This window comes from Cariama cristata, unplaced genomic scaffold (genome assembly GCF_000690535.1).
Source record: "Cariama cristata isolate BGI_N322 unplaced genomic scaffold, ASM69053v1 scaffold24703, whole genome shotgun sequence".
NCBI lineage: Eukaryota > Metazoa > Chordata > Aves > Cariamiformes > Cariamidae > Cariama > Cariama cristata.
The window spans coordinates 1-12,412 of NW_009609267.1; the positions used below are offsets into that span (position 1 = coordinate 1).

A 12,412-nucleotide genomic window follows, 5' to 3' on the forward strand; every position below is an offset into this window, starting at 1 on the left:
GTGCTGCCGGGGCTCCCGGGAGTGAAGGGGCTGGATTGTGCTTCTCGCTGTGGGAAGGGTGTAGTGATGCCGCCTTTCTTTCACAGCCTGTGAAGTACACGGTAGCGCCTTGGTCTTCAAAAATGAAGTTGTGGAGTATCTTCCGCTGTGTGAACACAACCATTGGACATTTCTGGATGCTGATGATAGACAGGTGGCTTTCTTCTCCATAAGTCACTCCCAGCTCTATACAAGGAAACATGGGTCTAAGTTCTGATTCTCCATCTTCCTCTACAGTATTCCCTTTGAGTATGCCAGGTCCTCTACAGTATTCCCTTTGAGTATGCCAGGTGCCTTGCTTCCTTAGAAGAAAATTATTTTGTTATTTCTCTAATTTTTTTAAAAGTTTGTCTCTCTGATTCATTTGTATGCCATCATTGCACTGGCCATGAAAAAATACTGTAAAATGTTTTGAGGAAAAACAAAACACAGCTGCAGCCTGAGTAAGGAAAGTAAACTAAGCAGGTGTGGCCTCTGCAGATCTCTCTACAAAGCTGGGCAGCGTTGGGGAATGGGATTACTAGCCTTGTGCATGCCTTTGGAAAGACAGGCAGGAAGATAGCCGAAGTGCCTAGAGATATTTAAAACCAAGTATGTAATCCCAGGACTGAGGAACATCAGGAAGTAAAGCACCATTTTGCTATGTGAGACAGTCCGTGAGGAAGGGAATGTAAAAAATTAACTATCTGCAGGTACATGAGACTTTTGAATTACTTGAATGTAAGTGTGTATTTACTGTTGGAAGAGCATGAGAAACGGATGATTTTCACCTTGATCAAAAGAACACATTTCATAATGGGAAACAGAGCCTGTTGTGAAAAACTAGGAAGGTTCTCCCAGGGAACTATGCATACGACTGTTATTTAAACCACATTTTGTACAAAGAAATGTTTTGTATTTGCTCTAGCTTATGTGGCCTGGACACTTCTGAGTAGATTGTACCAGTAAGACTATAAAACCCTGACAGTAATTAGTAAATGAAACCAGAAATGCCTCCACTAAAGACAGTTGCGTAAAATAAAAGTGAAAACAGTATGAGATCACAACTGGCCCATCATTAGATCCATAGGGGATCACCCTGTGAAGTCAGTAGCAAGGTTGCCACTAATGTTGCACAGCTGAAGGCATTATCCAAAGAGACAGTGGGAAGGGCCAGCAAGGAGAAACAAGAGAAAAATGTTACCAACTGTAAATAAAAGTAGTAGCAAAATAAGCCTGCTGGTTTGGGTGGGGGCTTTTTCAGAAATGTTCTAGCCTAAGCTCTCTTCAAGCCTTACTCCAGTATGGTAAGACATACCTGTCTTACCATTTTCCTTACATACAGGTAAATAAAATGCATAGGTGAGTGAACGGGCACATCACTGCCTGGTCATCTGTGGTGCATCTGGAGCTCTCTCAATATCCTGGGCTACAATAAAACATGCAGTGGCACTCTGATTTCAGGAAGAGATTCCACAAAGTCTTTCTTTACATTTGGATTTCTCCCTTACATTCTGGCAAGCTAAGTAGGGACATAACTCTGTGACTAATGTTAATGTTGCAGTAGTAAAATATTGGGCAAAAAATAGGAAAACCAGACCCACCTGCCCATAAGAATGATTTAATTAGTTTCCACTGTTCCAAAATAGGTATGTTCCACATCATAAAGAATTTTTCTGACATGAAATTTAAGAGGAGGGAGAATTCTGTTTGCAGCAAGCTGACTCTATTGGTAGGCGATTAAATATTTCTTTGGATTGCTGTTCAAAATTAATTACTCATTAATGTGGAAAAAACAGATATAGTCTTGCTGTGGATTCAGAGGTTTCCAACTGGGTGCATCTACTTCCAAGAAGAAAAAGAAAAAAAAAAGACCTAGAAAGAGTGTTACAATTACTGTCATATGAAAACCTGCTTCAGTCCAGATGTAGAAGCTGATACCACAGAAGTGTTAACATCTAGCAGTTTGCTGCAGGGCAGTGGCAAATGAATCTTACATATGTTTGCGTGATGGACATATTATGTGAGCCTTCTAGAATCCCTTGGATTTGTTTTCTTTTTTTCAAAGCTCCTACAGAAAATGCAAATCTACAATAATCTGAGGTTTTGGACAGTGTCACAGACACCTCTGTATAAAACTTGGATCCTAAACTTGCATACCTAACCAACGTTGTCAACTCTCTGCCCCCACAAATAATTCCACTGAAAGTAATGAAATTAGTGGTGTGAGTAAACGTTAAAGAACTGGTTCCTAATGTCAGGTTTTCCCCTTCAGTGTACAAACAAAGCTTGTTGCTCTGTGATGACCTAGGGGCTTGCAGTGAGGATACAGGATTGGGAGAAGTGTCTGGTGTTAGGAATCACATCTTCAGAAGTTCAGATCTATTTAGCAAGGGAGTCCGTCCTCAGGAATCAAAAAATAACAATGACGACAAATGCTATGTGCAGAATTCCTACTGCAGGCAGTAGCAGCTTGCATGCAGAAAGATTTCAGAAGTGAGTAACATAGCTAACTTGCCTTTTTCTCCCCAAATTTTATGAATTTGACCAAACTCTATGTGGCTTCAGCCTTAATAAAAAACAATAAAATTCTGGGATGATTTAGGCTGGAAGAGCCTCTGAGTGACTTGTCTAATCCAAGTAATTACATTTCAACCCAAATTGATTTCATTATCCCTAAGTCATTTATTGAAATAAATGGAGTCAGAAGAGATCACAGAGTTTAATTATTGGAAACATTGGTTGGCACTAAGTTTGGAATTAAAATTATTCACTTTGAAGTCCTTAAGTGCACAGTATGACAATACCAGTTGTCAAGGAACATTTTTTCCTTGGTTAAAAAGGACAAGCTGAGCATAAAATGGAAGAATGAAACCTTGAATTATCCACATAAGATAATTCTTCCTGTCAACTGGAGAGTTACTTGCTTTAATTCTCTTACCAAGTCATTTCCTTTTCCATGCAGAGATAGGTGCAAGAACTTGGCGACCAATTTCCTAAAATATAAAAATCTGAAATGACACCAAACAAAGTTGGACTGATGATATGATTATGCATATTAAACAGCATTGGCCTCACTATTGATGCTCTAGGAAAGCCAATTGTAACTATTCAACTGTTAAGACTTCAGACTGGGGTAGATGCCTGTCACTTCCCTACAGAAGGTGATCAGGCTGGTCAGACATAATTTGCCCCTGGCCCTGGTCACCTTCTTGTCCTTCATGTGTGGAAGTAGCAAGGTTTGGTAATGATTTTGCATCTGCTTTGCCACAGCTGACATGATGTTCTAAAACTTGAGTCATATCCCCCCTCAACTTCCTCCCCTCCAAACTGAAGACTACTTTTAGACTCCCCTTTTAATGCAACTCCTCCATCTTCTTGTTCAGTTTAGTTGCCTTTCTCTGGCTCTTCTTTAAACTCGCTACATCCCTTTGGAGATGAACACTGATCTGCAGCAATGCAGTGAGAGGGATCCTACTGGAGTGCCATACCATCGTTCAAACAGCCAAAGTAAAGGCTTTGGTTCACTCACCAATAGTTAAGAAGATGGAGGAAAAGGAAAATAAGGAGTTTGGCTTGGCAATCTGGAAGCAGTCACTGGCACAGCAAAACAGAGAGAAAACAGTACTGTATACGCAGTATATCTACAATGACTGTGCATTACGGTCAGTGGAATGGATGGAGTCCATCTTGCTTTGAGATTTAAGGAGTAATACAACATGGAGTATGACTTTAGAAAAATATCTGGGAAGGAGACTATTCAACTATTCATCTTGTACATTACTATTTCCTTAAATCAGTATATTATATATATAAAAAAACAACCCTCCATCTACAGAGGAACCTCCTTTGTAGGTGCTGCTGGTATTTCTATTTGTAGATTATTTTATTTTGAAAAGAGATTTGCTCTATCATGACACCTTAAAGAAGGATCCAGATTTTCCCAAGCAGACAGCAGTTTTAAGAGCAGGTTTGGGACACTCCTGCAAGCAAAGATCCTGTTGTAAATCTAGTATATAACAAGTTGTGCATCAGATTATTTGCTACAGATACATGTGTTTTTCAGTTTTTCCTCTTGGCAGTTCTAAGTTTGCCACTCTCACTTTTGCCCCAAAACCCTGTGTGGTGGAAAGCATTCTAGCAGATCATCTACTACATTTTTTTAAAAAAAAATAATTCAGTTTAGTATACTTTCTTTACAGCTTGCATTGAGCAAGGGATTATTAGTACAAGTAGCAGAAAAAAAGAATATTTATTTTAGTGCTCTCATCTCTACAGTAGCAGTCAAAAGTTGGTGAAGAAAAATACTGAAGCCTAAATCTCTCTCCAGACAAGTTTGTTACGCGGAGCTGTTCAGGACAACATGTCACATTTGGCTAGAAAAATTACATGTAGATATGCAAGCCTCAAACCATCAGAACCATACCAACAATTTAATGTATCTTTTTAAATTATACAAAAGTCTCCCCCAAATTATTCAAACATTAACAACTGATCCACTTAGTACAAAACCAGTTCCCTTAGGCAAAACAGTAGAGGAATGTACCTTTCATTTTTAATTAAACATTATCATTGAAAATTATACTATGTATGGATTTGACTAATTATTATTCTAAATGGTGTTTTGTCCTAGTTTCCTTAGGCAATCTCTCCACACCTTTGATATGCCACAGCGCACTTCTAATACACATGTATAAAGCTGTCTACACCAGCTCTTTAGAAACAAATAGTACTGTTTAGTTTCAGCTGTACTGAGTTAAACAACATTGAAATTGTGTATAAACCATCAAGGACATTCAAAATCTTGAAGCCTGTGTAACAAGAGGTGATTCCAAGCTGAGTCTGTCCCCAACCTAAACAGAGGGTGCCTTAAAGGCAGTTCACCCAGGAAACAGGGTGGAGGCACTGGATTTTAGCCTGTACCAGACCTTTCTGCAAAATCCTCCCATGCCCTACTTGACAAACATACCGAGCACCTACTGTTCCCCTACCCTGCTGAATCCAGTGGATCATGTTCTTAGGCCAACAAGTAAATCAGCAACCCAGACTGTCTTCCCATCCTCTCTCACTTAGTCTTCAGGCTCCACATCACCTAAGTCTGCCATAATATTCAGAACCAGGTTTCCTTTACAGCAAATTGATCAACAAACAACACATTTTTGACTACTGTCATGAACATGAGAAAGCTACAGAAAGTACATGGCTCGGAGATCTCACTCCAAACTCAGGGAGCCACCTAACCTCAGCAAAGGAAACAAATTCAGAGTCATAGTAATTTGCTGCTTCCACCTGGTAAGAGGGAAGGGATTTACCATGGCTCTGGAAAATGCCCTTTAGGAACAAGGGGTTTACAGTGCTCAGGAGGCAGAGCTGTGAGCCTGCTAGCTCTAACATGATCATAAAGTGAGGCAGGGGACTAATCCCCTTCTTCTAGCTGTTGTGGCTGCTCAGTGACCAAGTGTCACTCTACCCTCATATTAACTAACACTCTCCTCAGTAATGAAAAGAGTGCTGCCTGCTACTCAGCTCTTCTCCAGCCCATTTACTGTTTAGAATATACAGATTGGTCTCCGCTTGTTTCTTCTGGGGAAGAAGATGGTTGGCCAGGCTCACAAACCACCCCTGAATCCTGACTGTCGGCTTCAGTAGCTGAAATAAAAATGAAGAATAGAAAAAGGTCAAACACAAACAAGCCAAAATCCCCAAACCCTATATTTCTGTTTGCGTTGCCCCTGGTATCAATCACATTTCCAGAGGTAAATTCTCAATGCAAAACTTTTGTCAATCCAGTTTGTTTTTCAACCCAGTTAATTCAAAGGTACTTGACATCAAGAGTTGCAGCTCTCCGAACTGAGATACTGCACTTCAGACAGCAGTTGATTGTTTCAGCCATGCTTAAAGAAATGTAGCAAGAGTCCTTCAAGATGGCAAGTGCTGAGGCTGCACTGGAATAGAAGCATGAGGCAGACTTCTGCCCACTTAACTGCAGTGAATCTGTGCCATGCCTTTTTAACACTCCTGTGAATTCTCAAAGGCCTTGACAGACTGAATAATCCCTTCTTCAAATCCAACTAGAGATTTTCATTTTATAAAGTATTTACTTGCCAATTTGCATTAAAAACTCCCTCATTTCCTCACAGATGACTTGGGGTTTTGTTTGTTTTTCTGTGGCTTGCTCTTTTAGAAAGCCAACAACCTGCAATCAGACTCTATCCTCTGATGCTGTACTGGCTGTTTTACTGGACATACCTTGTGTTTATTTTGTCAAATCTCCATAACATTACTAGTCAATATTGCATGAAATTGTGTAACAACATGGCCTATACTTCACCATTGTAAACGTAACTGGCCTCAGTCATTCAACTGCAGTCAATTATTGGCTCAAATCTTTCTGGTAGCAGCTTCTAGCCTTGGAAAATCTTTTTCAGACAGGGCTTGTTTGGGTTTTTTAATTTGTCTTCATCTCAGATTCCCTTCAGGGTAGAGATCACAGACATTTCTTCTCACCAGTTGTCCCCTGTTGCAGTTTTATATATCCATTTTCCTCCAACAGTTTTGCCAGAAAGCCCATTTCACCTCCATTCTGGAGGTCTCTCTGGAGGAAGGATGTTCCCAAGTCTAGTTGCAGGTTTGAGTCAGTTCCTTTCTTGGGAAAAAAGACATGATACAATCCTAACACATCCCTATGCACTAAATCTTACAGCTTTTCTCTTTTTTCAAGCGTCCTGAATACCACAATCAAAATTAGTTTCACTGTAGTTTCCCTCTACATCTGCCATCTTCTGCTGGCAGGCTATTTTGTATATGACCTCATGCAGAAGTATCCCCCCTCACTGGGTCACAATTGCAAATTCCTACATATCCTGGAGCACAAATGCTATGTAGTGCAATTCATTTGTACTTTCTCCCTAGTACTAAGAAAACTGGATTGTTCTCTGAGCAGCACAATCCATGATGCATTGTTTCCTATGGCTTTGTGCCTGGGTTGTGATTTCCCTAGTGTGTAGTAAGGGCTGAAGTCATTAGATGGCATTTTGCTCTCTGCGGGGGTGCTCTCATGACCTCTCTTCTCTATCCAGTTGCCTGTTTTCATGATTGTTTGGCCAGTACAGCTTCACTCTACCAATACAGGACTGGATTTCCTCTGTTTTCCTCACGCAATACCACTACTTCTCTCCATGTCCCCCATGTTTGTCTGCTACTCCCAGTTCCTTCCCATTCCCACAGGCTCCAACAGAATAGCTGCAGCTCCCTACATGTTCTCTGCCACTGGAGTATCCCTCAAATCTTTTGTCCCCTCTAAATCACAAAACCCATTAATCCTCACATACACTTTCTGGTTTGCGTGCCAGCCCTCGTTTTCCTCTCTTCCCCTCAAATTCGGCCCATATTATTTCACCTCCAGCACCCCAGTATCTCCTACATGCTGCATTAAAGTCCTAATGCCTTTGTTAGTATCTTAAAATAAGTTTACATTTCTATGGTGTCTGTACACACACACCCCCCACCCCGGCCATATTCTTCATATTCCCCTTGTCCACCACATCTCCTGCTTACTTTTCTTTGGCTTTCCAGCTGGAGAAGCAGCAGGTATGCTCAGACTGCTCTGGAGATATGTGCCCAGTGCTGGGTTGATTGGCAGGCACTGGTTGTTGGCCAAGGCACACACACATCAGTCAGGAATTAAGTGCAAGCTGACAGCCAGCCAAACACCATGACATGGCTGCAAACAAATGGTTTTGTGGGAGGCATCTGCTTCCCTTGCAGATCAATATTGTGTAAGCCTGTGTTCACAACAGATAGTTTGGCTGAAAATAACTAATGGGTTGAAAAGTTAAGAGAGGACTGACATTAACAGAAAATGAGACTGCACGAGCCTTATGTTGGTTGTCGAGAACAAGGCCAAAAAAACCTCAACTTCTATTTTGTCCCACATAACCATCATCAACATCTTTTCAGTTCAAATAAGATAATTATACTCCTCTATTTCTCCTCTCTCTTATATAGGAAATTTGAGTTTTCACTGGGTGATTATTGTAATCTGTTTCATAAACAGATTAACAATTTTTTATTCTCATGTTCAAGAAGAGAAATAAAGATGTATTTATTTATCTGCATTTTCAAAAAGAATTTAAAATAAAACTGGCTATTCACTCATCCAGTGCTAGTGGTTAATTCTCTGAGCAGTTCTACCCTCTTGTGGTCACAGCTGGCTGCAGCCAAATGAAAAACTTGCAAATATAATCACAAATATGTCCACATGAAGGCACAATACATGAAAGAGACCCAAAAGAGAGGGGCAAAAAGACTTAACCTATGCCAGAAATTTAAAATCCTGTGAGATTCAATAAAACAACTTGAGATTTTGAAGATGCAATCTTTCATTTACAGCAAGTAAAACGTAGGATTTTCAGATGAGCAAGAAATTTTGTATTATTCATGCTAAATGTTAGTCTGCATTTTTAAAAATATCTTGTCTAAATTGCAACAGAGCCAAATAATTTTTAAAATATGTCTGCAAACTAGCTATTTAGAAGAATATTTTCATTTTGAGAACATCAACAGATCATATTCTGGAATAGCTCTGAGTCCTGGGGCCTTCAATGTCTGCATGAGATTCAGGTGCTTCTCAGCTGGGAAGCGCAAGCCTGTCAGGCTGCTTCCCCTAAGTCAGCCCTTCCCAGAGCTGTACAAGCTGGCAATCTGTCCTGGGACTTCAGGATCTCAGCTCTGGCTCTATCACAGGGATCTGGGAACCCCTGTAAACTAGCTAGAATCAGGGTCTCTTGGGGCTTCCATCTCTGTGGTTAGATACTGAAACCAGGTTAAAACTGGATCTCCCAGGACTCATTTCATGCTTCCTTACCATGTGCTTCCTTGGCCGTTTCAGCCAACACGCTCAGTGAAAGGGGAGGTGGAATGTAACGAATCCCTGGCAGAAAACTTGGTGGGAGGAACTGAGTCAGAGGAGTGTAGTATCCTTGATGGAAATCTCCACCTCCATCTGGAATCTGCAGAAACACAGGAAGCAAACCATCTACTATCTAAAGACTGTCTCCAGGATACATTTACAGCATCAATCAATTTCCGTTTCAATTTTTACCTGTGAATATTACATTTTTTGTCCATTTTGTGGCCATATACTGCCACATCCATGCGTGTATTAGCACATGCAAAGCCTGTGCATAGTGTAACATGCTGAAACTGAGAACTAGCAGCTTCTCAGACCATGTCTCCGCTGAAACTGACCTTCTAAGTCCTCGTCACCTGTTCTGGCATCTCATTAGAGCAGTTGATTTAAACCAGGAGTAGCTCCCATTCACCACTGCACTTGCCACTGAACAGATCTGGAAGTCTTCATGCAACAGAGAGGCAACCTAGGAAAATGCTCCTTGCCACCACCTCCCTGCTATTTATGGATTCTCCTGAGCCCCATGAAGTGAGTGGCTCTACCTACACTGAAGGGCTGGTGTGCACCACAGGGTGCCCCACAGCCCTGGTTTTCTGTGAGCACCAGACCTGTTAGGGCATGATAAAACTCATTCCATGAGCAAGGAGATATTTCCATCTCTCAGAAATACTAGCATCAGAGAAATAGAGGCATTTTTCTCTTGGATCTGGCCATACACCCTGGTACAGATAAAACTTGTATGAGATATTCCCATCTGTTTCAGGACAGTTAATTTTTGTTAAAGTTCAAAACCACATACAGTGATTGTCTAGACAAGGCATTTCCCAAACTGTGTATATCCAGCCCACTAGGATAATTTATCTGGACCTCAGACTGCTGCTAGCCACCATCTTTCTCAATAACCCCTAAAATGTGACAGAGAATTTCTATGCAAGCATAATAAATCTAGCAGTTTTGAGGCAGATCACTCTGCCTTAAAATCAACTGCTGAATTGTACTCAAAGCAGGCAAATGGCGCATAGTAGCTGGAAATCTGATAACGTGCCCAACTCTGGTACAAAAACAAGACACCACCAGTTTAAACCAACATGACTGACAGCACTGAAAGGAACTGGAAGTGCCCACACACACCATTACAACTGACAGACAATTTAGCATCTCGTTTCTTACCATGTCTGTGTGGTATGAAGGCATGTGTCCTATGATGCTAAACGTAATTTTTCATCTGACACTTCTGTTAACCACAACAATTTTCCACTGTTTTTGAGAAACCAAATGTCTCAAAACAGAAATATCCAGCCATACTGATTTGCTTCCTTGTGGAAGCTGATTTTCCTGTGTTCTTCTCTGTGACTCTGGTGCCTTGGCCAAGCCCTGACACTCTCCTTCCCCATTAGATTTGCCCTGCATGGAAGAAGAGGAACCTCCCAATGCGCATTCTGTGCCATCTACGCTGGCACAACATGACCATACTAAGTGTCCCAACTGCCATCATTCTGAAAGGCTGTTGCAAATGTTAGCAGGATGTATAAGCCGCAAAACACTTCACAAAATCTGGCCCCTTGCAAGTGCATGGGTTTGGTCTGCTGGTTCAGGTCAGACTATTAACATCACCATTTGCTAATGTCTTCTTCAGCATAATATATCAAAACACTGTGAAGTAACTGATAAGCAGGATAACTTTTCGTGGGTACTCTATCAGCAAGAAGGCAACTAAAAGCAAAGACAGCAGTATTTCCAGAGGTAATTAAAAGACCACTACTTACTGACACAGAAGTTGCATTCCCTGGCCCATAGTTGCTAGGAATGTGTCGGAAACCTCTCTGAAGTGATATCCCTGGAGGTGATGGTGCTCCCCTACAGCTTGACTCACTGATGGCAAACCCCATGGGAAATGGGTGGTAAGGATATACTCCAGAACACCCAGGGTATACTTTCGGAGGTTCCCTCTCCAGGTATTCTGGGTTGACCATGTATTCTGGAGGAAAAGTAGGGTGAGCTAGGAAACAATGAGAAAAGAACAAATAAAAGTATCCATATAATTCTATGGAGTTCAGTAGAAGGAGCTGCAGGACCAAATTCCACTCTCAGGCAGGAGAATCTGGCCCTTTGGTTTCATGCTTAGCTCCTCATCACTTTATTTTGTGATTTTTTAAAGAACTAAGGGAAGGTGCAGCAGATGATACTGTAATGTGGAATGATCTGCGTCCTTTTCTGCCTTGTGCATTGTGAAGCTAGTCCTTAGTAAAGTACTGGCTGCAGAATCTTATTCTTTCAGTACATCAGCAACAGCAAAACAACCTACCTTAAGACTTTTAACTCTAGCAGAATTTAAAACAAAGATCTACAGAAGTAATAGAGTTCTAACTTTAGTCCTATCTGTCACTTCTTAAGTTAATTTACAGACAAAGGCTCAGTTTTAGGGACATACACAGGCAATTTCTGATGGAGGAATCAGTTACTTCCTTTGTTTTTTATCTTGCATCTGGAATCTTATATGGCCTCTGAAGTCTTAAAAAAAGAGAGTGGTTCTTTGAATATGAATAGGGTCTGCACGACCTCCTGTTGGTAGAGAAGTGGAAGAATTTGCTTCGAGAGTAGGTCAGCTTCTGGAGTACTAGAATTAACTATGTGTCCCTAACCTTTTTCTAAATTGATCAGTTAGAAACGTTATTAAGGGAAGGACTGACAGGCACATGTACAGCTAGCATCATTCATAAACATCATTTTCTTGGGAAACAAAGCTTAAAAAAAGGGCAACAGTTATTGACAGATTAGGTGAGAACTGGAGTGTCCAAAATGAGTCTCTCCTCTGGGCTTCTCAGAACAGCATTTTGTCTTGCAGGCTGCCAACTCTCCAGAGGCTCAGACTAATGACTACTGCAGTCAGTAGAGATTTCTGTAAAATTACTATAGTAAATAGTAATAGTATGAAGTTACTGTAATAAATAGTAATAAACTAGACAAGTCACATGAAAGACTCTATTAAAGGAAGCAATTAAGAGGTGATAGACCATACAACCATTCCACCTGCAAAATCTATGCTCTGCTCTTAAACACCAAATGCACTTTTACACCAAGTGATCCCGGCCAAGTTCAGTCTTTGCTACAGGAATTAAGGCCAAAAGGTCTCCTTCTTTTACAGTGCTGTCATAAAATGCTTGCTTCAGGCAACTGCAGCAGTAACTTCCCCATTTACCTGCCATCACTGAGGTTTTTAGCATTTTTGTTGCTGGATGCTTGTGCCTGTGAATTTATGAACAGTGAGACAGCACTCAGAAAAACTTGCACAAGCACTGGTTTGGTTTCTATCGCAGACTAATTTCCCTCTCAGAGAAAAACCACTTGCTTAAGCTTTGCAATGAGCGGCGAGGCTGAGCACATTGCTCCTGCCCCTGCAGAGCCACACAACCCACGCTGCAGACCCTGCAAGTGGGAAAATAAATGCAGGCTTGCACATTCAACATGCAAGCTGAGTACCTG

At 41.1% G+C, this 12,412-nt stretch overlaps 1 protein-coding gene across 1 annotated transcript in view; it reads right to left on the reverse strand.

Moving 5' to 3' along the window:
* Window positions 1-5,443: 5,443 nt before the first annotated feature.
* Window positions 5,444-12,412, reverse strand: part of DMRTB1 (DMRT-like family B with proline-rich C-terminal, 1) — a 7,239-nt gene continuing 270 nt past the window's right edge. Inside the window, exons 2-4 of the mRNA XM_009697495.1 lie at window positions 10,696-10,928; window positions 8,885-9,029; window positions 5,444-5,667 (exon numbers count right to left, since the gene is read on the reverse strand). Coding sequence (XP_009695797.1) covers window positions 5,561-5,667; window positions 8,885-9,029; window positions 10,696-10,928 — 485 coding nt within the window. The 3' untranslated portion in view covers window positions 5,444-5,560. The remainder of the gene's footprint in view (window positions 5,668-8,884; window positions 9,030-10,695; window positions 10,929-12,412) is intronic.